Raw genomic sequence first — 20,393 nt, 5'->3', positions numbered from 1 at the left:
AAAATTTTTGGTTTTTGGTTTGGTTGCGAGAGCCTCTGCGAGACCCATCTAAAACTTGCAAACAAAAACTACCCAATCCCTAAAAGTTGAATTCTTCACCAGCCGAGGCGCTTCACAGTTTTCCAAAATGGCGCCAGGCAAGAAGAATCTCAAGGCGACCAAGAAGTTCGAGAAGAGACATCTCACAGGTGTTCTCGACAAGCGGAAAGCAGGCGCCAAAATCAAGCAGCGCCATCAGATGCAGGATAAGAAGAAGGCTAGAAAGTCAAAAGATGCAGAGTTTCACAAGGGCTCCAAGGATGGAGAGGACGGAGAGGTCAAGAAGCCCAGCGCCAAGGGCAAGAAGGTCAACGATATGAGTGTCGATGAGTTCTTCTCGGGCGGTTTCGACGATATTATCGACAGCAAGGATAAGAAGGCCGGCAAGCTTGGAAAGCGAAAGAGGAACGGTGCCGCCGCCGAGGATAACGAAACCAGCGACTCTGACGACTCAATTGGTGCGCAGCCCATCGCGGCCGACAGCGACGACAATGATGGCGACGACGCCGAGGACGATGTTGGCATGAGCAAGGAGACCATGGAGAAGCTCGCCGAGAATGATCCCGAATTCTACAAGTTCCTCAAGGAGAACGACCCCGAGGCTCTCGACTTTGATGACAACGCCGACCTCGCAGAGGTAGATGCGCTTAGTGGCGACGACGAGTCAGAACAAGAAGAGGAGCAGCCCAAGAAGAAGCGGAAGAAGGAGAAGGAGGCCAAGGCTGAGGCCGTCGCGCAAGGGAACGAGTTGACCCGTGAGCTTGTTGCTTCGTGGAGGAAGGCTATGGCTGAGAAGAACTCTTTACGGGCGGCCCGACAGGTTGTTCTGGCTTTCCGATGCGCTGCGCACTTGAACGAGGATGATGAAGGGGAGTCTCAGCAGCGATATGCTATCAACAGTCCCGAGGTCTTCAACGACATTCTTCTCCTCGCCCTCAAGGAGATTCCCACGGTTATGAACCACCATCTCCCCGTCAAGGAGTCAGCCTCTGGCAAAGTCCACGTTCAGACCGAGTCAAGAAAGTTCCACACATTGTCTCTGCTGCTCAAGACATACACCTCGTCTATTATGCACCTGTTGAGCACTCTCTCCGACGACAAGACCCTCAAGCTCACACTCTCCTCCATCACCCCTATTCTCCCTTACCTCCTCTCCTTCAAGAAGCTCGTCAAGGCCCTCGCCAAATCCGTCGTGAACTTCTGGGCTCAGCCTGCCAGTTCTGAGACGACAAAGCTCACAGCATTCCTCGTCCTGCGACGTCTCGTCGTTATCGGTGACAAGGGTATTCGCGAGACGGTCCTCAAGGCTGTTTACCAAGGCCTCATCCAGGGCTGCCGTGTCACAAATGCCAACACCCTTCAGGGCATTAACCTCATGAAGAACTCTGCTGCTGAGCTTTGGGGCATTGATCAGTCGGTTGGCTACACAACTGCTTTCTCTTTCATCCGACAACTCGCTATCCACCTACGAAACAGTATCGTACACAACAAGAATGATGCGTTCCGAATCGTCTACAACTGGCAATACACACACTCGCTCGACTTCTGGTCCTGCGTTCTCGCTGAGCACTGCAGTCCCCTGAAGGAGGCCGAGGCTGGAAAGGAGAGTCAGCTCAAGCTCCTAATCTATCCCCTTGTTCAAGTTACGCTCGGAGCCATGCGTCTCATCCCCACCGCCATCTACTTCCCCTTCCGCTTCCACCTAATCCGCTCCCTGCTCCGACTCTCCCGCGCCACCGGAACTTACATCCCTCTCGCCTCTCCCCTTCTCGAGGTCCTTACTTCAGCTGAGATGAAGAAGGCCCCCAAAGCCGCATCCCTCAAGCCCTTCGACTTTGCCACATCTTACAAGGCTCCCAAGTCATACCTCCGAACCCGTGTCTTCCAAGACGGTGTCGGCGAGCAACTCGTTGAGCTTCTTGGCGAGTACTTCTTCCTGTGGGCCACAAGCATCGCCTTCCCCGAGCTCGCTCTCCCTGTCATCATCCAACTGAAGCGCTGGCTCAAGCAAGCCCGTAACAAGAGCACGGGCAACAAGAACGTCAAGCTCGCTACCCAAGTTATTCTCCTGGTGCAGAAGCTTGAGGCCAACGGCAAGTTCATCGAGGAGAAGCGCGCAAAGGTTGACTTCGCCCCCAGGGACCGCACTCAGGTTGAGGCTTTCTTGCGTGACTTTGACCTCGCCAAGACACCTCTTGGTGCTTATGTCGTGGGACAGCGAAAGGCTCGTGCTGAGCGTGCCAAGTTGCTCGAAGAGGCCAGGAGAGAGGACGACCGTAAGAGACGACAGGATGAGAAGGCTGATCTGGAAGATCAAGTGGAGGATGACAGTGAAGTCGACGAGGATGAGGATGAGGATGAAGACGAGGAGATGGACGGTGAGAACGGCGCTGCTGATAGCGACGACGAAGAGGATGATGAAGAGTAGATATAAGTACTTGTTTTTTTCTGGGATGGTGTGCAAAAAACGGATGTAATTTCTTACTTGTTAAAGACCTGAATCGAGGATACCTTTTCTGTTCAACTTCACTGTGGCTGTGAAAAGATTGATCAAACAAGTGCGCAATGGGATATAAGTGATTCAACTCAAAGATGCTTTCATAGTCATTCTTGCCAAAGACTAGCGAGTCATACATGTTTGTACAAAAAACCGCAATACACTGATCGAAAGGCCCTAATAATTCCAAACTCCCCGAGTACTGCCATCTAACCCGCGATGGTCGATACCTCTGATCACAAAGTCCTTTGCGTGGCCAAAAACGCCTTTTTCCATGATTGATCTCAAATTCTGCAACCCCCAAAACGCTTCACATCATGCCAACAATTGTTTATAACTCAGGAACACCCTCCCAGGTAAGTTCACTGTTACTAGTTACATCACGGACAGTCATGCCTGTGATGTTTAGAACAGTCATCTCAATCTCCTCCTCTGACATAGCCTGGCCGGCGGCCTTCTGACCCTCAAGAACATCATAGAGGCTGTAGATCTGGTCGTTCTTTGCCTCAAGTCGCTTGAGAGTTGTACGAATGGTCTCAGCAAGGTTGAGACGCTCACGGCGACCCAAGGCTTTATCGCGGCCATTGTACTGCGCCTGAATGCGGGTGAGCTCAAGCTGGAGGTGATGAGATTCATCCTCCAAGCCCTTGATAACCACAGCAAGAGCATGGCCAGGGTGCTGAGTAGGCCGCATGGTAGGGTCCTCTACTGACAAGTCACGATCGGTGACAGGGACTGGTCGTGGCACAGTAACACGCTTCTTGCCGGCGGCGATATCGGCGGAAGTGAAGATGTTACGGTGAGATGTGATTCGGCTGCAGACAGTGCAGTTACGGCATTCATGCTCGCACAGGTCATCAAGCACTCTCTTGGCATCACTGGAGAGGACAGGGCACGTATCCTTGTCAACGCTCTTGATGCTAGCAGAGGTGATGTCGGTTGTAATCTGCTTGCGTAACGATCGGGAGTGGGATCGAGTGTGCTGCGACCTCTGACTCTGCACCGTAGTATTCTGAGTATTCGACTCCTTCTGCCCAGTACTCTTGGCCTCCTTACGGGCCTTAGGCACGACGCTCAGCTGGGTCGAATTGTCCTGTGTGGCATTCTCAACTGATTGAAGACCAGTAGTCTCATCGTTATCCTCCAGCGTGTCCATATCATATGTTGCAATGCCCTTCATAGAGCTACGTCTCTTGGAATCGGAAGTGGTTCGGCGTTTGCTGCCCTGGTTTGCGACATTGGAGCTGCTCTTCTTAGAAGACTTACCAGGGATCGAGAAAGCAACCTTTTGTTGATTGCCAGACTTGGAAGTCTTGCTCTTGCTCTGAGAATGCCTGGTCTCGCTTTGGGACGTGATGTCACGCTTAGTACGTGTACGAGTCTCCTCTTCGGTGAGATCAGGAATTGTTGGCAATCTGCCGCTATCCTCGATTGGCTCGGTAATCTCCTTGGTCTCAGTAGCTTGGGCGTTCTCGGCAGTATCAACGTCGCCAGTGTTGCTGTTGATGGTGATATCAGGAATGAAGAAGGCCGATGTCATGTTCTCCTCTGTCTCATCATCGAGACGGGCAGAAAAGTCCTCCTTGGGCACTGGGCGGAAAGACTCCAACTGCTGCTTGAGGAAGTCAACCTCATCCTTGAGTTTCACATTCTCGTCGTGAAGATCATGAATGCTTCGCTCAAAGCCCGAATTCTCGCGTCGAAGAACCTTGTTCTCCTCAAAGTACTTTTCGTTGTGTCGCACCAGGCTTGCGTTATCCTCGCCAAGCGTAGACTTCTCCTGAGACACATTCTGGAGTTCTTGTTGAAGCGCTTCAACCTCTTCCCTCGCTGCGTCAAGCTCATGTTGAAGTCCGTCAAGGTTTTCGCGGAGCTCCTCGTTCTCATCCGTGAGAGTCTTGTTTGTGGTTCGTAGTGAACGGTTCTCGCCAATCAAGGACTGGTTTTCACGTCTGACTGTGTTGTTGTCGGATCGCAGGGACTCAATTTCCTCCTTCATAGTCTCATGCTCCTTTCGTAGAGTATCATTGGCAGCAGAGAGGGACTTGTTCTCGAGGTTCAACGAATCACGGCCGTGTTTCAGAGACATGAGATCTCGTCGGAGGGTGTCGTTCTCGTTACGAATTTGCTCCGTCGACTCGAGCTGCTTGTGTGTTGTTTCCAATTCCTTCTGTTTCGTGCTCAGCTTGCGAGTGAGCTTGTTGATATCCTCACAAGCCTCCTGTAGCTTCCTCACTGCGCGGTCCCGTTCTTGAGCCAAAGAGTCGTTTTCAATCTCATTCAAGCTGATCTTGCGCGAGGCTTGCTCCAAGCGAGATTGGAGAGTGGAAACCTCAACTTCCAGACCTAGAATGAGTCAGTAGCGCGCTTAGAATACCATGATCAGGGACTTACGGTTCTTTTGAGCCATCAGTTTCTCGTTGGCCCCAGCAGAATCATAGTCATCGTCATACGACTTTCGTGACTTGAGTTGAGCCTCCAATTGCTCAACCTGTTGCTGCAGGTTCTCGGCATACTCGTGAACCTTATCGTAGTGCTCTTGGAGAGAGATGATTTCTTCGCGGATCATATCCATCGAAACAAAGATCTTCTCTTCATCTTCTGGCACCTCAACTTCATCAACTTCGGCATGGGCCGAAAGCGATGGCTTCTCATAACGGTCATGAACTCTGCCATTCTTGACGAAGATGGGAACACCATTCCGCATTGAGCCACTGAATCGAAGAGTGCCATCGACAAAGTCACCAAGATGTGAGATGTCAGGCATGAAGAAAGAGCGAGCGTTGCTTTCGTTGTGTGCAGGGCTGGCAATGGAGGCGGGTGAAGGAGGAACAGCGGTCAAGCTGGACTTGGCTGAAGACATTTGTGGTGAAGACTTGTTTTGCTGATTTTGATCTCGAAGCTCGGGGCTCTTTGCACTGCTGCGTAGGCGGTCAAATGCCTCGGAGATGGTCTCTCGCCGTTGTTGTTTTTGTGCGGCCATTGATTCGGATGAGGTTCGGTTGTGGACCTTGGACAATGGGCTAGGGTTGTGTGCGTTCTTGTTCCAAGAGTGGTAAGAAAGGGCTCGGTTAGGAGACTTGGAGAGGATCGAAGACAGATCGGACTCGTTATCGACGCGAGGCTGCATCTCAGCACGCGTTCTAGCGGAACCTTGCCAGGTGTCTTGTGTGATGTCGTCAATGGCGAACTTGATTCCAGAGGCAGGAGGCTTGTTCTCCTTGGACTCAGCACTCATAGGCCGAGTGTCAGTGTTATCGTCATAGACAGGCACCTCGCGGGTCTTGGGCATGCCAAAGAACTCAGGCCACTTGCGATGGGCAGCCTCCCAATTGACGGGGAGGTTGCGAGGCGCAGTGACGCGAGCAATATCCTCGTTAAGTCTTCTTGTGGACTCGCCGTCTGGGTCGGAGAAGACTGAAGATAGCGTAGGGCTGACGGTGCCGTGTGAACCAGTTGATGAGGGTGGTGAGTTGAAAGGGTTGTCGCGGTTTGCTTTCATTTCTCTAAGAATGCGGGATCGATATCTGCTTGCGGCGTCGACCTCCATAGCTCCTTCTCACACGCTGTGGGCGTGTATTTGTATTTGGTGAAGAGCTTGGAAATTAGACGATGTTAGGCGAGGATGCTATAGCACCCGTGGCGCGTATAGCTATGGGAAAACGGCGTGTTCGTTTGGTCAGGGGTTTGGGAAGAAGTCAATGCTATGTCGACTTGTGTGTGGGATACATCTGTTAGGCAGAGCGCGACGTGAAGAAGAGAAGATGCCCAATATGAAGATGTAGGAATAGAAAAGTGACAATGTTTTGGTGGAGAGAAAGAGACGCCTGTTGAGGTAGAAGTACCTATGAAGCTGTGTTTAGAGTCAGGAAACAAGAGGCCGGGGTCTTGACTGTTTTTGGGCGAAAGTAAACAAAGCGCCCCGAGGCCCACTCCCGCAACTGATACCAGCCACTCGAGGTTGGGATTCACGCTGTTAGAGCCGCTAAGGCAATCAGCGCGTTATGTGATTGGATGAACCCAACTGTCGAACGAAAGCCCTGTCTTCCATCGCGGGGCCGTTTTGGGTTAACGATGCTGCAGGTGCACAGCGCGTCAAGTTTTAGGTTACAGGACGTTTTGTTGCATGAGGTCAACCTAGAGTTTGATATGAGTAAAGGTTTGAAGATTGCCCACAACCAGCTTGAAATTATCGATATTTGACAATTCGGTAATTCTACTCAACCTTGTCATCGGGTTCTTGCTTCTTCGTATGGTAGTATTTTCTGTGGCAGTGTAATTGCGCATCGAACTCTTATCTTGCATCATGAGAAGTGATACACACTCATTCAACAAGAAGTTGACTGATCATGATCAAAGCCGAGCAAACTCAGGGCCAAGATATGAGTGATATCCTGTCAATTAGCCTCAATCCTTCCTTTCTCACCGTCTCTTCAGCCTCTAGTCATTTAAAATCGTTCTAGAATCTTGTGACCTGCTCGATTCGTTTCGTGGTGGGGCAGATCGTCCGTTGTGTTGCACTGTCAGTGTCAGTCTCTGTCTGATAGAGATAACTTTGATCTTTACTTGACATCGTCTCGAGTTCCTGCGTCTTTTTTCTTCTTTCTTTTCTCCGTACACATATTTCACTCGGTTCTTTCTTCTCCTTGGGAGACTGCATTGGCCTTTCTGCACGTAGCTTATCTCATTCCTTGATATACTCCGAAATCGCATAGCCACAATTCATGAGATGGGCAACTCTATTCTATGAGCATTACGAGGCTTGATCGGAGGACTTTTTTTTCTTCGTCTATCGCAGACACAGCTCAAAATCTTGGTTTTAGGTACTAGAACCGCCTATTGTAGCTGCTATGGCCTGGCTTAGAATCATCGCTGGTATCGCTGGCTTGCTCACTATCATCCAGCCCATATCAGCTGCACCCAGCCGTGAGGGCGCTCACAAAGAGTACTGCCCCGTTCTCTATAACGAACCACCAACCAACTGCCGTCCTCTTCCTGAGACATTTTTGACTTTCTCTTCGAAGCCCTCTGATACTACACCAGCAAACACTCAGATTCTTGAGGATGCGCTCAGTGCCCTTTCAACTCTTCAAGACCACTTCTTTGAACCGGATTACGCAACATGGCCATCTGCTATAGACTGGACTGCTGCTGTTGCAGGAACAGTCGTGGCTGGAATGCTCACCACTCTGTCCAAGGCTATCGATTCGGTCGACCTTGCTGGTATTGATGATTGGAGGGTGAAAGAGAACATCATCGCGACTTTCTATGCGCAGCTTGTGGGTTCGTACTTTGGACAAGATGTGCTGTCAATCAGAGGCCAGGTAAGTCGACTCCTATGAGGAACGAAGCTTTTTATCTTATTGACATTTGATGCAGGCTTACGACGACATATTATGGGTCGCTCTTGGCTGGATCGAGGCCATCAAATTCGTGAGAACTCACGCTGATCTTCACTACCCCAAGATAAAATCCGGGGGAGTTTCTGAGAGAAGTAATTTGAGGGAAGTCATCGAATCTATGCCATGGCAGGGCTACAACTGGTTCTCATCTTTTGCGCACCGCTCTCGCATCTTCTGGAACCTGGCAACTCACGGGTGGGAGACAAAGTTCTGCAATGGAGGCATGGTCTGGAATCCTCGCTTGAACCCATACAAAAACGCCATCACGAATGAGCTATGGGTGGCCGCCTCGATCTCCATGTACGAGCACTTTCCTGGCGACAACTTCACTGCACCATGGCTGAACAGTGCTGCATTCCCGGGTAACGACCCTGCACATCTGGAGGCCGCCATGCGAGGGTACAAGTGGCTCATCGATGTCAACATGACCAACTCCCTGGGTCTATTTGTGGATGGATATCACATCGATAGCACCAAGCCCGGTAACACGAATTGCGATCTTCGAGACGAGATGGTGTACACGTACAACCAAGGTGTCTTGCTGACAGGCCAACGAGGTCTGTGGTCTGTCAGTGGAAGCGCATCGTATCTGGAAGATGGGCATCGTCTGATCCAGTCCGTCATCAGAGCTACAGGATGGAATCTGAAGGAGAACAAGCCTGTCGATGATCTGAAACACTTGGGTCCCGGTCAGTTGCCTCCATGGTATGGACTTGGCCGAGGAGGTATCCTGGAAGAGCAGTGCGATGCTAGTAGCACCTGCTCCCAGGACGGCCAGACTTTCAAGGGCATCTTCTTCCATCACTTCACAGCATTCTGTAGTCCTCTTGAACCTCTAGTCGCCAAGCAGGGCAGAACAATCGATCCCCGGGGATACCGACGTGTGAAAGGCATTCATGCAGATGCATGCCAGTCATACTTGGGCTGGGTCAAACATAACGCCCATGCAGCTCTGAAGACTCGCAATGACGATGGCCTTTTTGGCATGTGGTGGGGAGCTGGCATCTATGGTGCTCTCCCAACACTGGATACCGACGGTATCGACCACGCCGCAGAGAACGCAACCGACTACCGCAACCAAGGAACGCCTGATGACGAGACTTGGGGTGGACTTCACCGATGGACTCCAGGTACAGGACACTGGTCACCTTCAGGGCCGAAGTCTGACCAGCATGTTATGGACAGTGTCGGGGAGGACCTTGTACCTCGCGACGGAAGACATTCACCTCGAGAGGTGAAGATGAAGGGACAGGATCCCAATGAACGGGGCCGGGGGCGGACTGTTGAGACACAGGTTGGAGGAATTGCGCTGCTTAGAGCATATTGGGAGCTTTCTCAATCATTTGAACGATGACGATTTCATGTTTATGACTGATAAAATGCGTTTATAGAGTAGACAGCATAGACTGCGATAGAACGATGACGATCTGAACGTATTTGCGTTCGTAACCTTTCAGAGTACCTCTGGATGATGAGTGATCAATGCCCTTCTCCGATCTGAAATCTCGTGCATCGAGATCATCCTATGTCATGATACACGAGCAAAGTGATAAAACATGAAGCTAACATGGTCGCATTCCGATTGAGGAAAACGGCAAATCGGCTTCCCAGAAGCGAGTGCGAATACTATGCAGCAGATAGGCGACACCAGATTGGTTGTGACAACCATCACGAAGATGACGCTAAGCCTTGTTTGGAGATTCATTCGATCTGCTAGTACGTCAGCGGTGGCTGCGCATTCGCATTAGAAGCTGCGCCGTGGAATTTCGAATGAATCTACAATTCGGGAATGGCTTCAATTGAGAGGGAGCAATATCTTAAAGTTATAAGAAGCCATGGTTCGTCGTAGGAGAAAGAATATTCTCATCATCAAACAGACATCTAATACATTCAAGACAACTACCCTACATCACAGACTTTACAATCAAACGAAACACTTAATCACACAATACTCTTTATCCTCAATTACACTCATCATGGGTCTCATCGGTCTTGCAATCTGCGCTATTATGAGCGCCACAGACTCCAAACAGCCTCGCTCAACTGGATGCTGCGGAAGTCGAAAGCAACAAGCCTATCTCGTCCAACAACCTCAACTCACTGGTCCCAACCCCGACTATATGGCCATAAACAGTGGTCGATCTTCATGTCACCAACGCAAGACGGAGCGTCGGTATCAGAAAAAGATGCAACGTGCTGAACGTATGCAACTCCGAGCCGAACAGCGAGCAGAGAGGGATTATCAACGAGCCGAGAGACGCCAAGCGGGTGTTGCCATGATCAAGTCAGGAGCACAGAAGGTTGGCATGATTGGTAGCAGCTCAAGTCAGAATGTTCATGAGACAAGGGAATTTCATGCGGAGCCTAACAATGGCGTCTATGAGCTGGATGCCATGAACCAACAACATGTCGAAAAGGACGCACCGCCTGCATACGACGATGTGGTGAGGAAGTAACAGTATGGGAGGGAATGCTTTAGGAGTTGGAGTTGGAATATGAACATCATGATTAGAACGATATCCGATACATATAAAATACGATAAATAAACGACTTTTCGCATTATAAGACCATCGCATTGTCCAAAGCGCCCTTTCACTAACACGCAGGGCACGCCCTGAAATAGAGACAAATACAAGAGCTGTGGTTGGTGGTGGAACAGGTACAACCTCCGATGTCGAACCCCACGGGCTGTATTCTAGCCCCTCCATTGGGGATAAACATTCACTGAATTGTACGCGGTATTTCAGGGTCTTTACAAGTGACTCTTCTATCTGACGTCTCTAACTTCAATAAATCAGGCCATTGTCCATTTTACCTGCTCAACTCTGAGCAATTTCACTGTAGAACATGGCACGACAATCGGCGTTAGATCGGCGTCCAACGGACTCGGTGAGTCCGCCCAAGCAACATCCGCACCCGCCATATACTTCTTATCTCGCTGTGAGCACCCCACAACTCTACGTCACCCCTGTGCCAATTGACTCACAGCTGGTGTTCAACAAAAATTCAGGTCCGGTCGTTCGGCGGTGACTAGAGAAGAAGGACTAAATACTATTTACCTTTTCCTCACTCCAACCTTTGTTCCTTTTTTTTCACATATTCTCTTCACACATTCCCTCACGATGCCTTCAGCTCACGATCCCATCGTTGCGGTGCCTGCGAACGGCGCCATGAACGGCACTACCAATGGCACAAACGGCGACTCTCATTCTCGGCCGCACACGCCGATGACCGGAATGGCGTTGACAGAGTACAGCGTCAATCCGTCTACACCGTCTGAGGAGAAGCGGGCGCGTATTAAGGAGATTGTGCCTGACGAGTATCTCCTTCCTACAGGATACCCAGATGTGAGTGTAGTATCGCGGCAACGAATCTCAATTGCGAAGCTGACAGTCTCAGTACCTTCGTCTTATCGCCAGCGCCACATCCCGAGTCTACGAGGCCTGCAAGGTCACTCCCCTCACACACGCTATCAACCTCAGCAACCGACTCGAATGCAATGTCCTCCTCAAGCGTGAAGACGAGCAACCCGTATTCAGCTTCAAGCTGCGCGGCGCTTACAACAAGATGGCCCATCTCGACCCAAAGAAGAGCTGGAAGGGTGTTGTGTGCTGTTCTGCCGGTAACCACGCCCAGGGTGTCGCTTTCTCGGCACGTAAGCTCAAGATCCCTGCGACCATTGTCATGCCTGAAGCGACTCCTAGTATCAAGCACTTGAATGTTGCTCGTTTGGGCGGCCATGTTGTGTTGCATGGCGCTGATTTCGATGCGGCCAAGGAGGAGTGCGCGAGAAGAGAGGTGCAAGATGGTCTTATCAACATCCCTCCCTTCGACGATCCCTACGTTATCGCTGGCCAGGGAACCATTGGAAATGAATTGTTTGGCCAGGTTAACATGGCCAAGGTGGAGGCTATCTTCTGCGGTGTCGGCGGTGGTGGTCTCATTGCCGGAATTGGTCTGTATGTCAAGCGCATGGCTCCTCACGTCAAGATCATCGGTGTTGAAGCCCACGACGCCAACGCCATGGCGCAGTCGTTGAAGGCGGGAGAGCGGGTATTGCTCAAGGAGGTGGGCCTGTTCGCAGATGGTGCTGCCGTCAAGATTCCTGGAGAAGAGACATTCCGCATCTGCAAGGAGGTTATCGACGACGTTGTTGAAGTGACGACCGACGAGATCTGCGCCGCTATCAAGGACATGTACGACGACACCCGATCTGGCCTCGAGCCCGCTGGAGCCCTCTCCATCGCCGGTCTCAAGAAATACGTCTCCCAGAACCCCTCAAACGACTCGAAGCGAAACCTCATTGCCGTCACATCAGGCGCCAACATGAACTTTGACCGTCTGAGATTCGTCGCTGAGCGTGCCACCATGGGTGAGGGTAAGGAGGCTTTGCTTGCCGTGCAGATTCCCGAACAACCTGGAGCATTCTCCGAGCTCATCAACAACATCATGCCCCATGCCGTTACCGAGTTTACCTACCGATACTCGACAGACGAAGTCGCCAACATCCTCATTGGTGTGTCTCTGACCGCTCCCGCCCACCAGCGATCAGAGGAACTCCGCTCTCTCATGGACCGCATCCAATCCAACAACATGAACGTAACCGATCTATCACAAGATGAGCTTGCAAAGAGTCACATTCGATACCTCGTCGGCGGTCGATCCGGCGTTCCCAACGAGCGACTATACATGTTCACCTTCCCCGAGAGACCTGGAGCCCTCGAGAAGTTCCTCGTGACACTTCGACCCAAGTTCAACATCAGCCTGTTCCAGTACCGCAACTACGGCGGTGATGTGGGTAAGATTGTTACTGGCATCTTATGTCCTGACGACGAGGTTCCTGAGCTGGAGTCATTTTTGCGCAAGATCGGATACCCCTATGAAGACTGCACCAACTCCCAAGTGTTCAAGACATTCCTGCGAACTTAGAGCGAGTTGACGAGAAGGCATGAATATCTGGGTCGTGTAATATTCGGCGTTAGGTTCATAAAAGGTGATGTTCAGTTCTGTAAAAGACGGCTGTTGTTATTTGGGTCACAGATTTAGCGAATTTGAACGAAACGATGTAGACTGGAATTATGTGCATGGGACATTCAATATAGAAATGGACTGAAGAGTACACCTGAGCTGATTTGTTTGAAGCTTTATTACCGAGGTTGTGAATGTGCTGCAATACATTATACCGTGAATACGCGGGGAGGTCTGCCGCTCATATCCACTTGCATTATTGCCGCAACCGTTTCAGGGGCATGCTCATGTATATCTAGTCGAGTCCATCCGTAATCCCAGTGGCAATTCATTTATTCTTTGATGGGTACGCAGACCATATGCTCACCACTATCGTTGTGATGATGGTCATCTGTGTTGCTGGAGCATTCAACCTCATCATCGTATTCAAACAGCATCCCTCTGCATAAACCCGTGGTTTTGCAAGTAAATACATCAATCCGGGTGGTCCCCTGGAGAGGTACCTGGGTTTGGAGAAGAGTACAGCGGCAGCTGTGGGTTATTGTTGATGATGTTGTGGGAGGGAATCGACGTATAGAGTGTGCGTTAGGTTTAGATGATCTTGCTGCCACCGCGAGAAGCATTTGTTCATCTTCAGTGGCAGGTATATCATATATAAGAAACTCTGGTATAATATCACAGGTGTAATCCTTATTAAGGACGAGGGCGAAGTCAGGGTGAACGGGCCTGAACTGAGGGCCGATGACAATATCACCAGCAAGTTTAGTGCGAACCTTGTTCAATCAGCTATTATATTTTGCACCTCGCGAAAATGAGACTTACCAGAACAGAGGGTGAAGTGAATACATTATCCATACCACTTGTTCGTATGCCTGATCCGACGAGGCGATCATTAGGCGAGATAGGGACATTTGCCCAAACCGCATGCTTTCGAGCGTGTTCCAGCAAACGCGCGTATGTCGTCAACGCAGTTGGGAAGCGAGAGGTATGAGAATGAATAGCCCGCAGAGAAGACCCGACGTAGAACAAGGTGAGGCCCCTGGTGCTGCGCAAGTCCAGTGTGCGCAGACGCATATCACATAATCTCTCGTTATCACACGGGGCGAAGAATGACAACTTACCTGACCGAGGAGGATTCGGTGTATCCCACATAACTGACTTGCCATTCCCTGACAGCTTGATACGAGCTACCCCAATCTAAATCAATGATTAGTATTTCGAATAATCAACATGACAGAGGTTGTGCCACATACTCTGAAATCAACACCACTTGTCCTTGCTTGATCTGGCGGTATCAGGGCGTAGGAAGGGAGGCCAACGAGTCTTTCAGTCTTCCGTATACCGCGGCGATCTTTCGTGACCCGTATACCCCAATCCCCAGCAGTGCTGTCGCTTATCACAGGTGCACCCTCACCCCTAGTCCAAGACTCGACTCTGTCAAGCATACAAGACTGGGAGTCATCTTGGCCAGCTGCAGATGAAATTCCTTCTGCAAGATCTTTGATAGCCAAGTAGGCCCAAACCTCACTATCAGGAGACATGGACCTGATATCTTGGACAAGGGTTGGGTGCAGCAGAGCCAGCTACGGCATTCCCAACGCTTCGGCAATAGAGGGGCTCACTGATACGATGCTGATGTCCTCCAATTCGAAGCCATGCTGTGGATTGAGGTCATGTTTCCACGGACGTCTCCATTCTGTGGCAATCCATACACCGTTGAGGGGATTATCTTGCGTGTAGTGCTGAAGGAAGAGTTGGTAACAGGACGCATGCATCGTTGCAGCTTCATGTGACCGAGAACATGCAACATGCCGGCAAAGAGGCCACTTTTCTCCGTCAAGCTTAGTCACGCCATCGCCGGCGGGAAATCTGAATAACTTGGTGCAACATGAAGGGCGAATAGAGGTCTCACATGTTACTATAAGGTGGTTGATGTATTAGCAATGGCATGGGTCTATGGTAGCCCAGATCTCTCTCATGATACGTACTGGCAATGGCCAAATCCTCTGGTGTTATATCGCCAAGGCAAAGGTCACATTGGTTCTACAGGCAGATGTGCCTTTCGTCCTCTTCCTCTTCAACGCCAGGCTCAGGCCAGTACAAGGGTTCACCATCAAAATTATCCGCAAAAGCCTCATAGTCGTAGTAATCACCCTCTTCGCTCAAATTACCGGGGGGACTGAGGTGCATCTGGTAAGCTGGGATCGGACATATCGCGACTGCTGAAATTCAAGAATTTATTCCAAAGAAAGGTAAAAAGGGGCTCTTGTATGAAGGTATACTTTGTAGAAACTATAGACACCGATGCTTAGAAGGGGGTTGCTGAGAACGAAAAGAACGCTGAAGGACAGGAATGTAGCGGGTAATTAATGCTGAATTACAGGAGTCTTCATGTGAACCTCCACTGAGGCTGTCTTTAATATCCATCCATCCAATGGGCGACATTATTCTTGAGCCATCTGGTTCAGGGCTGTACGATATGTCATATATCACGTTTTTATCAGAGAGAAGAAGTGCTTTTTAGATATCCATTAAAAAGACAAGAAGGGCCTTAGTCTTGTGGTAGACTTATGAACTTACCATTGCTGTATTAAATCCTCTATCGTTATAAACTCTTGAGACCTGGGAGTGTATGTATACAGTTCGGTTGTTACATCGTTACACCAAACCTGAGCGTACACTCCGAAATCTGAACACGTCCAAGCCCCGTCAGGAGACGCATGATCATAATGAGGATCACCCGTCTCCGGACAACATTCAAGTTCATAATATTTGTGCACATCAAAGTCCCCCCCCTGAACCTTGCGGTAGCAGAACGACACGGGTTTGTGACAAACAGTGACCGGGTCAACCCCTACTCGGCATTGTCCTGCAGTCCTCTGCGAACCATTCTCATACTCAAGAAGAAAACCTCTGAAGCATCCAGTGGAGCTATCCTTGAAGATATCAACTCGGACAGTGCCTTTCAGTGAAATGTCCACTGTAATAGCATTGCCACCATACGCCAACTCGTAAGGCGAGAGGGAGATAACAGGAAATCTAGGGGCGGGGAGCGTCTCCTGAGGTTCGTCACCTGCTATACCTAACAGTGTAATTCCACCCTTTCCTGGCGTATTGTGAACAAGAACAGTGGGCGTTCCTTGAAACAAGAAATTCTGATCTTCCATATCGAAACTTGGACCGAGAGAGAAGTCGCCAGCAAGCTTCGTGGTCATCTAGGCACCCAGTCAGTATCAAGAAGCCACATCAGAAACCGGAACTAACCAATAAAGCTGTGTGATGGTTCGCCGGTTCCTCGTGTTCATTTCTCCAAGTCCGTAGGCCAAACCTCATAATATGATCGCCATGTGGTATGGGAATGTGAATCCATACTAAATGGGGCTCATAATCTGAAAGGGTGTCCTTAACAGTAGACACCGCTGTCACGGCTCCGAGGGTGTGAGCATGGAGTCCCATCAAAGTGCCCCGGTAGAAAAAGAACGCAATGCCCGTAATGTTGCGTAGATCGAGGGTGCGATTGCAAGTAGCATCTGTACGACGTGGTCTTAAGAGAACCTCAAGCCCTTTCGTGGGCGGACTTGGTATGTCCCAAATTTGAAAAGTCCTTGGCCATGAGGGACTCAGTATCATCCGTGCATATCCAAACTGTTTCCCCATTGTCAGTGGCACTACAAGACAGGAAATGATGCGAGATTGAGGACTTACTTTGAAATATACCCAAGTACGTTGCGCTTCAGCACAATCAATAAAGAAATATTTGTGAGTTCGGCATCGACAGCTCTTATACTCGGGCCAGTCTGAGAGTCTTTCTATGTCTAGTAGCCCGTTAGAGTCGAGGGTGAACCGGAACACACCAGACTCAGGCGCATCCTCGTCGAGCTCAGCATCTTGCCCTCGATGCCATTCTTTCACAATCCTGAGGTTGTACTGCATACCGTGGTCCTTGGAAATGCTCTCATCAAACCTTGCCATTTCCTCTGCTTTGGCTTTGATTGCCGGATAGGTTCAGACAAAACTTCCACGTGAATAAGCTCTAATGAGCTGAAGAACCTCGGATGGCAGAGTTGTGAGTTGCGGCAAGCCCAAGATTTCTGCAGTGGAAAGACTAATCGATACTAGTCCGTTGTCGACAATATCAAGTTGTGTCCTTGGTTTTAAAGAAGATACAATCCAGGGAGTCCTCCAGACTGCTGCAACCCAGAGTCGTTCTAATACTGGCTTCTCGCGGTATGTCTGTAGAAACAAACAATAACAATCCGCATGCAACGTCACAGACTCAGGAGACCAACTGCAGTCTCGACATTCTACAAGGTTACATAAGGGGAACCAGTCAGTATTCGTGATGGCTCCTGGTGTTCGAGGGAACCGGAATCTTTTTGTGCAGTACTCAGGCCGACCTTCATACATTTTCATGTGGTGGTTTAGCACTGTGGTAAATAGAATAGATATGTTAATAACACTGAAAATGTCATCTTCAGAAGAAATCATTGAGGCGCTTGGTCAAACTCACATGCTATAGCCCATTCGTCTGGGTGAATGGTCTGACAGCAGAGGCCACATTCTGATCGGATACGTAAATGTGTTTCATCAAAATGTGGAATGTCCTCATCCCAATCAACTATCTCTGCATCCATTTCAAAGCACGAATGAACCGCTTTATCAGTAAATGGCGAGATGACCCTTTGCCAATAATGGAATGAAAGGCGGCGATGAGTTCCTCAAGAGAAGAACGAATCTTTGCTCGTCAAGTCCTTGGGTCGAAAGTCTAAGCTTCGTCAAAGGAGAAATTGCTGTTGATAGCGCAGGCGCGAGTAAGAGATATCCTAAATGCTTGATTTGTGTTTTGCGAAATGAAAACGACGATTGAGAAGCTGAGTTTTGGTCGATTATATATATGTTGTTGGCAACCCCACTTTGGGGGTGCCATTTACACCAGAAGGATGCGATGTAATTGCACCAAGGACAGACATTGTTGGGTCATAGAGTGGCTGTGATGTGGCTGGTAATGCTGCTTGTATGTGTATCAAACAGTAGAATGAAGTACATCGGTCAGTAACCAAAAAAGCTTCTTATCGAGAGAGGAGAAAGAAGTCAATCTTCTTTACTCATCGTCCTCTTCCTCATCTGCTCGAGTATACATACCAAAGCTGGCTGTCTTGTGCTCGCACGCGAACTCAAGATACCCTCCTCCTCGTGGACGCATACATACCCAATCACCAATGTCGCGAGGTTCACGCTCGTGGCTATTCGTGCCAGTCGTACACTCAACTATACAACTTCCGGTTTCCTCGCATGTTTCTGGATCACATATATCACGGTAACAGATCCAGGAGGGCTTCCCGTAAGCCTTGAAAGGGTCAACCCCGATTCGGCATTGCCCTACTGCCCGCTGCGCACCGCTTGCATACTCCAGGAGCAATCCTTTACAATATCCATTCCTACGGTTGTAATAGACATTAGCATGAGTGATATCTTTCGCTGGAACTTTAGTGTTGATATAGCGCAGACCGGAGGGATCCTTATCGTCTTTGTGGTAGCGAGGAAACGAAAATAAGGATTCACTCTCAAAGTTATGCTCGGTAACTATGCCGAGTGAACCGCCTACTCGCTTAGTTGGTACGTTATGAACAAGCACAGGTGGCTCATTGCCCGATGCATCGTCAGTGTCAGTATAACATTGGTAAGGGCCAAAGAGGAAGGTCCCTGTGAGTTTGGTGCATATCTACTGGTGTGAGAAACATTGCCAAGAGATTAGATGATACGCAAACTTACCTCTATATGTCTTTGCCAGGCATCCCCCACGCCGATCCGAAGGAGGTTATCAGTACTGGATATAGGGATGTACGTCCATATCATATGGTCTTGTTCATATCGAGAGAAATGTTGTATAGTTGGCGCTGCAACTGGTGAGTTCGCTGTGTGGGGGTGAACTGCCATTATGAAACATCTCAGAAAGAAGAAGGTAAGTCCTGTGGTATTGAGGAGATCGACAGTGCGGTATCGGATGGAACCTGGACGATCCGGCCTCGTTAACATTTTCAATCCTCTCAAGGGAGGGCTAGGTGTGTCCCAGAATTGGAAGTCTCGAAAGCCATGAGGATTCTCGATGAATGCTCGCCCAAACTTGTTTAGTATTAATAAAGGTTCCCATGAAGTCAAGAGACTACTAACGTTTGAAGAAATGAAAGAGCTATTTGCTTGTGCTTGTGTAAAGAAAACGTATGCGCAAGTGTTGGACCGAATGTGGTTATACTCTGGCCAATCCTATAACCTTTGGATCTCCTTCAAGCCAAGACAGTCAACAGTAAGTCTGACGATGAATAACTCTGATTCACTCTCATCACAAGCAGCATCCATCCCTTGCACTCCACGTTTCCAAGCTTTCACTGCTGCCAGAGAGAAGCAAGTAGCATCTTGTTCAGGCTCGAAGGGGTTTTGGAAGGGTCGTGACATCTCCTCAGCAGTGCTTTGGATGAGAGAATATCGCCAGAGGAGATTACTGGGAATATAGGACCTGACCATTTGGAGCACTTCTTGCGGCAAAGACGCCAGACCTGGGATGCAAATGGACTCGGCAACTGGTCCTCCTATTGACACCAACGTCGTATCAGCGAGATCAAGTCGAGGCTTGCGCTGGGGAGGTCGGTGTCGCCATGGGAACTTCCATGCTGAAGCGACCCATATAGGGTCCATGGCATCTTCCCGATGATAAGATTACTGAAAAACACGATAGCGATTCGTATGTATTGTCACAGATAGATGAGCCATATCGCACGTCTTGCATTGAAGACGTTGACACAGGGTCAACTCGTCTACCGATTTAATGGCTTCCCGAGACTTTGGAAATCGGAACTTCTTCGTCAAATATAAGGGGCTGAGACAATCCTCGTTCCCCAGCACTATAACTCCGACGTTAGATCGACAGACCCGTGGAAGAATATAGAGCGGTTTTCTATTCTCACAGGCCACAGTCCACTCGTTGGCATGAATAATTTGATCACAAAGTCCGCATTCTGGCGTGATGTAGACATGTACTTTTGTCTTGGCGCTCGAATCATTCATTCTATCCAAGTACATCACCTCTTCTATGCTACTAGGACTGTCCATCGTTTCTAGATCCATGTTTGTGTTGCAACCAGCTTCTTGTCTTCGAGACGATGAATTATAAAAGAAAGATAGAAATAGGTATCTACTCTTGACTGATGCCGGGAAGTAAGGCACAGTCTTAGGGAGATGATCAACTGAGGTTAGTACCAATTGGATGTTCTTTTATGGAAAGCCGTAACAGCTAGGTAGCTGCTGACATCCTGAAGGTACCTACCCTCGAAGTAGTCCCTCCCTGTCGCAACACAGCCACAAACAGCAGCCACAAGCCCCTATGAATGATAATGATAAACTCAGATCAAGCAAGCCATAAGAGTTAAAAGATTTCTTTTGTGATATTACGCTAAAGTCCTATTATTTAAGATTTGCAGGCTTTCCATTA

At 49.4% G+C, this 20,393-nt stretch overlaps 9 protein-coding genes across 10 annotated transcripts; 4 read left to right on the top strand and 5 right to left on the bottom strand.

Moving 5' to 3' along the window:
- Positions 1–3: 3 nt before the first annotated feature.
- On the top strand, positions 4–2,721 carry FOIG_10898 (uncharacterized protein). Its single transcript, XM_031211413.1, has one exon. The coding sequence runs from the start codon at positions 128–130 to the stop codon at positions 2,465–2,467; it is 2,340 nt and encodes a 779-aa protein (XP_031058597.1). The 5' UTR covers positions 4–127; the 3' UTR covers positions 2,468–2,721.
- FOIG_10897 (uncharacterized protein) lies at positions 39–6,396 on the bottom strand. Its single transcript, XM_031211412.1, has 2 exons — positions 4,931–6,396; positions 39–4,882 (listed from the first exon to the last, which is right to left on the bottom strand). The coding sequence occupies exons 1-2, from the start codon at positions 6,084–6,086 to the stop codon at positions 2,868–2,870; spliced, it is 3,171 nt and encodes a 1,056-aa protein (XP_031058596.1). The 5' UTR covers positions 6,087–6,396; the 3' UTR covers positions 39–2,867.
- A 558-nt stretch (positions 6,397–6,954) lies between these two features.
- On the top strand, positions 6,955–9,426 carry FOIG_10896 (uncharacterized protein). Its single transcript, XM_031211411.1, has 2 exons — positions 6,955–7,860; positions 7,916–9,426. Exons 1-2 carry the CDS (start codon positions 7,387–7,389, stop codon positions 9,290–9,292), a joined length of 1,851 nt encoding a protein of 616 aa, XP_031058595.1. The 5' UTR covers positions 6,955–7,386; the 3' UTR covers positions 9,293–9,426.
- Positions 9,427–9,709: 283 nt separating this feature from the next.
- FOIG_10895 (uncharacterized protein) lies at positions 9,710–10,598 on the top strand. Its single transcript, XM_031211410.1, has one exon. It carries the CDS (start codon positions 9,774–9,776, stop codon positions 10,392–10,394), a length of 621 nt encoding a protein of 206 aa, XP_031058594.1. The 5' UTR covers positions 9,710–9,773; the 3' UTR covers positions 10,395–10,598.
- A 183-nt stretch (positions 10,599–10,781) lies between these two features.
- FOIG_10894 (threonine ammonia-lyase, biosynthetic) lies at positions 10,782–13,263 on the top strand. 2 transcript variants are annotated; one of them, XM_031211409.1, is made up of 3 exons: positions 10,782–10,879; positions 10,950–11,286; positions 11,339–13,231. In XM_031211409.1, exons 2-3 carry the CDS (start codon positions 11,062–11,064, stop codon positions 12,866–12,868), a joined length of 1,755 nt encoding a protein of 584 aa, XP_031058593.1. In that variant the 5' UTR covers positions 10,782–10,879; positions 10,950–11,061; the 3' UTR covers positions 12,869–13,231. The 2 variants fall into 2 exon arrangements, with proteins under 2 accessions (XP_031058593.1, XP_031058592.1); XM_031211408.1 differs by having other exon boundaries at positions 10,838–11,286; positions 11,339–13,263.
- Positions 13,264–13,498: 235 nt separating this feature from the next.
- FOIG_10893 (uncharacterized protein) lies at positions 13,499–14,448 on the bottom strand (the record flags this gene model as incomplete). The annotated part of the gene is made up of 4 exons (XM_031211407.1): positions 13,499–13,511; positions 13,571–13,680; positions 13,730–14,104; positions 14,161–14,448. The coding sequence occupies 4 exons, from the start codon at positions 14,446–14,448 to the stop codon at positions 13,499–13,501; spliced, it is 786 nt and encodes a 261-aa protein (XP_031058591.1).
- A 1,035-nt stretch (positions 14,449–15,483) lies between these two features.
- Positions 15,484–17,181, bottom strand: FOIG_10892 (uncharacterized protein; the record flags this gene model as incomplete). The annotated part of the gene is made up of 3 exons (XM_031211406.1): positions 16,613–17,181; positions 16,172–16,552; positions 15,484–16,122 (listed from the first exon to the last, which is right to left on the bottom strand). Exons 1-3 carry the CDS (start codon positions 16,877–16,879, stop codon positions 15,484–15,486), a joined length of 1,287 nt encoding a protein of 428 aa, XP_031058590.1. The 5' UTR covers positions 16,880–17,181.
- An 827-nt stretch (positions 17,182–18,008) lies between these two features.
- Positions 18,009–18,844, bottom strand: FOIG_10891 (uncharacterized protein; the record flags this gene model as incomplete). The annotated part of the gene is made up of 2 exons (XM_031211405.1): positions 18,009–18,629; positions 18,680–18,844. The coding sequence occupies 2 exons, from the start codon at positions 18,842–18,844 to the stop codon at positions 18,009–18,011; spliced, it is 786 nt and encodes a 261-aa protein (XP_031058589.1).
- Positions 18,845–19,171: 327 nt separating this feature from the next.
- Positions 19,172–19,906, bottom strand: FOIG_10890 (uncharacterized protein; the record flags this gene model as incomplete). Its single annotated transcript, XM_031211404.1, has 1 exon — positions 19,172–19,906. The coding sequence occupies exon 1, from the start codon at positions 19,598–19,600 to the stop codon at positions 19,172–19,174; it is 429 nt and encodes a 142-aa protein (XP_031058588.1). The 5' UTR covers positions 19,601–19,906.
- Between the last annotated feature and the right edge of the window lie 487 nt (positions 19,907–20,393).

The sequence above is a fragment of the Fusarium odoratissimum genome (genome assembly GCF_000260195.1).
Source record: "Fusarium odoratissimum NRRL 54006 unplaced genomic scaffold supercont1.20, whole genome shotgun sequence".
NCBI classification, from domain to species: Eukaryota; Fungi; Ascomycota; class Sordariomycetes; order Hypocreales; family Nectriaceae; genus Fusarium; species Fusarium odoratissimum.
The sequence above is the reverse complement of the archived record's forward strand: the minus strand, read 5'-3'. Positions and strand labels throughout refer to the sequence as shown.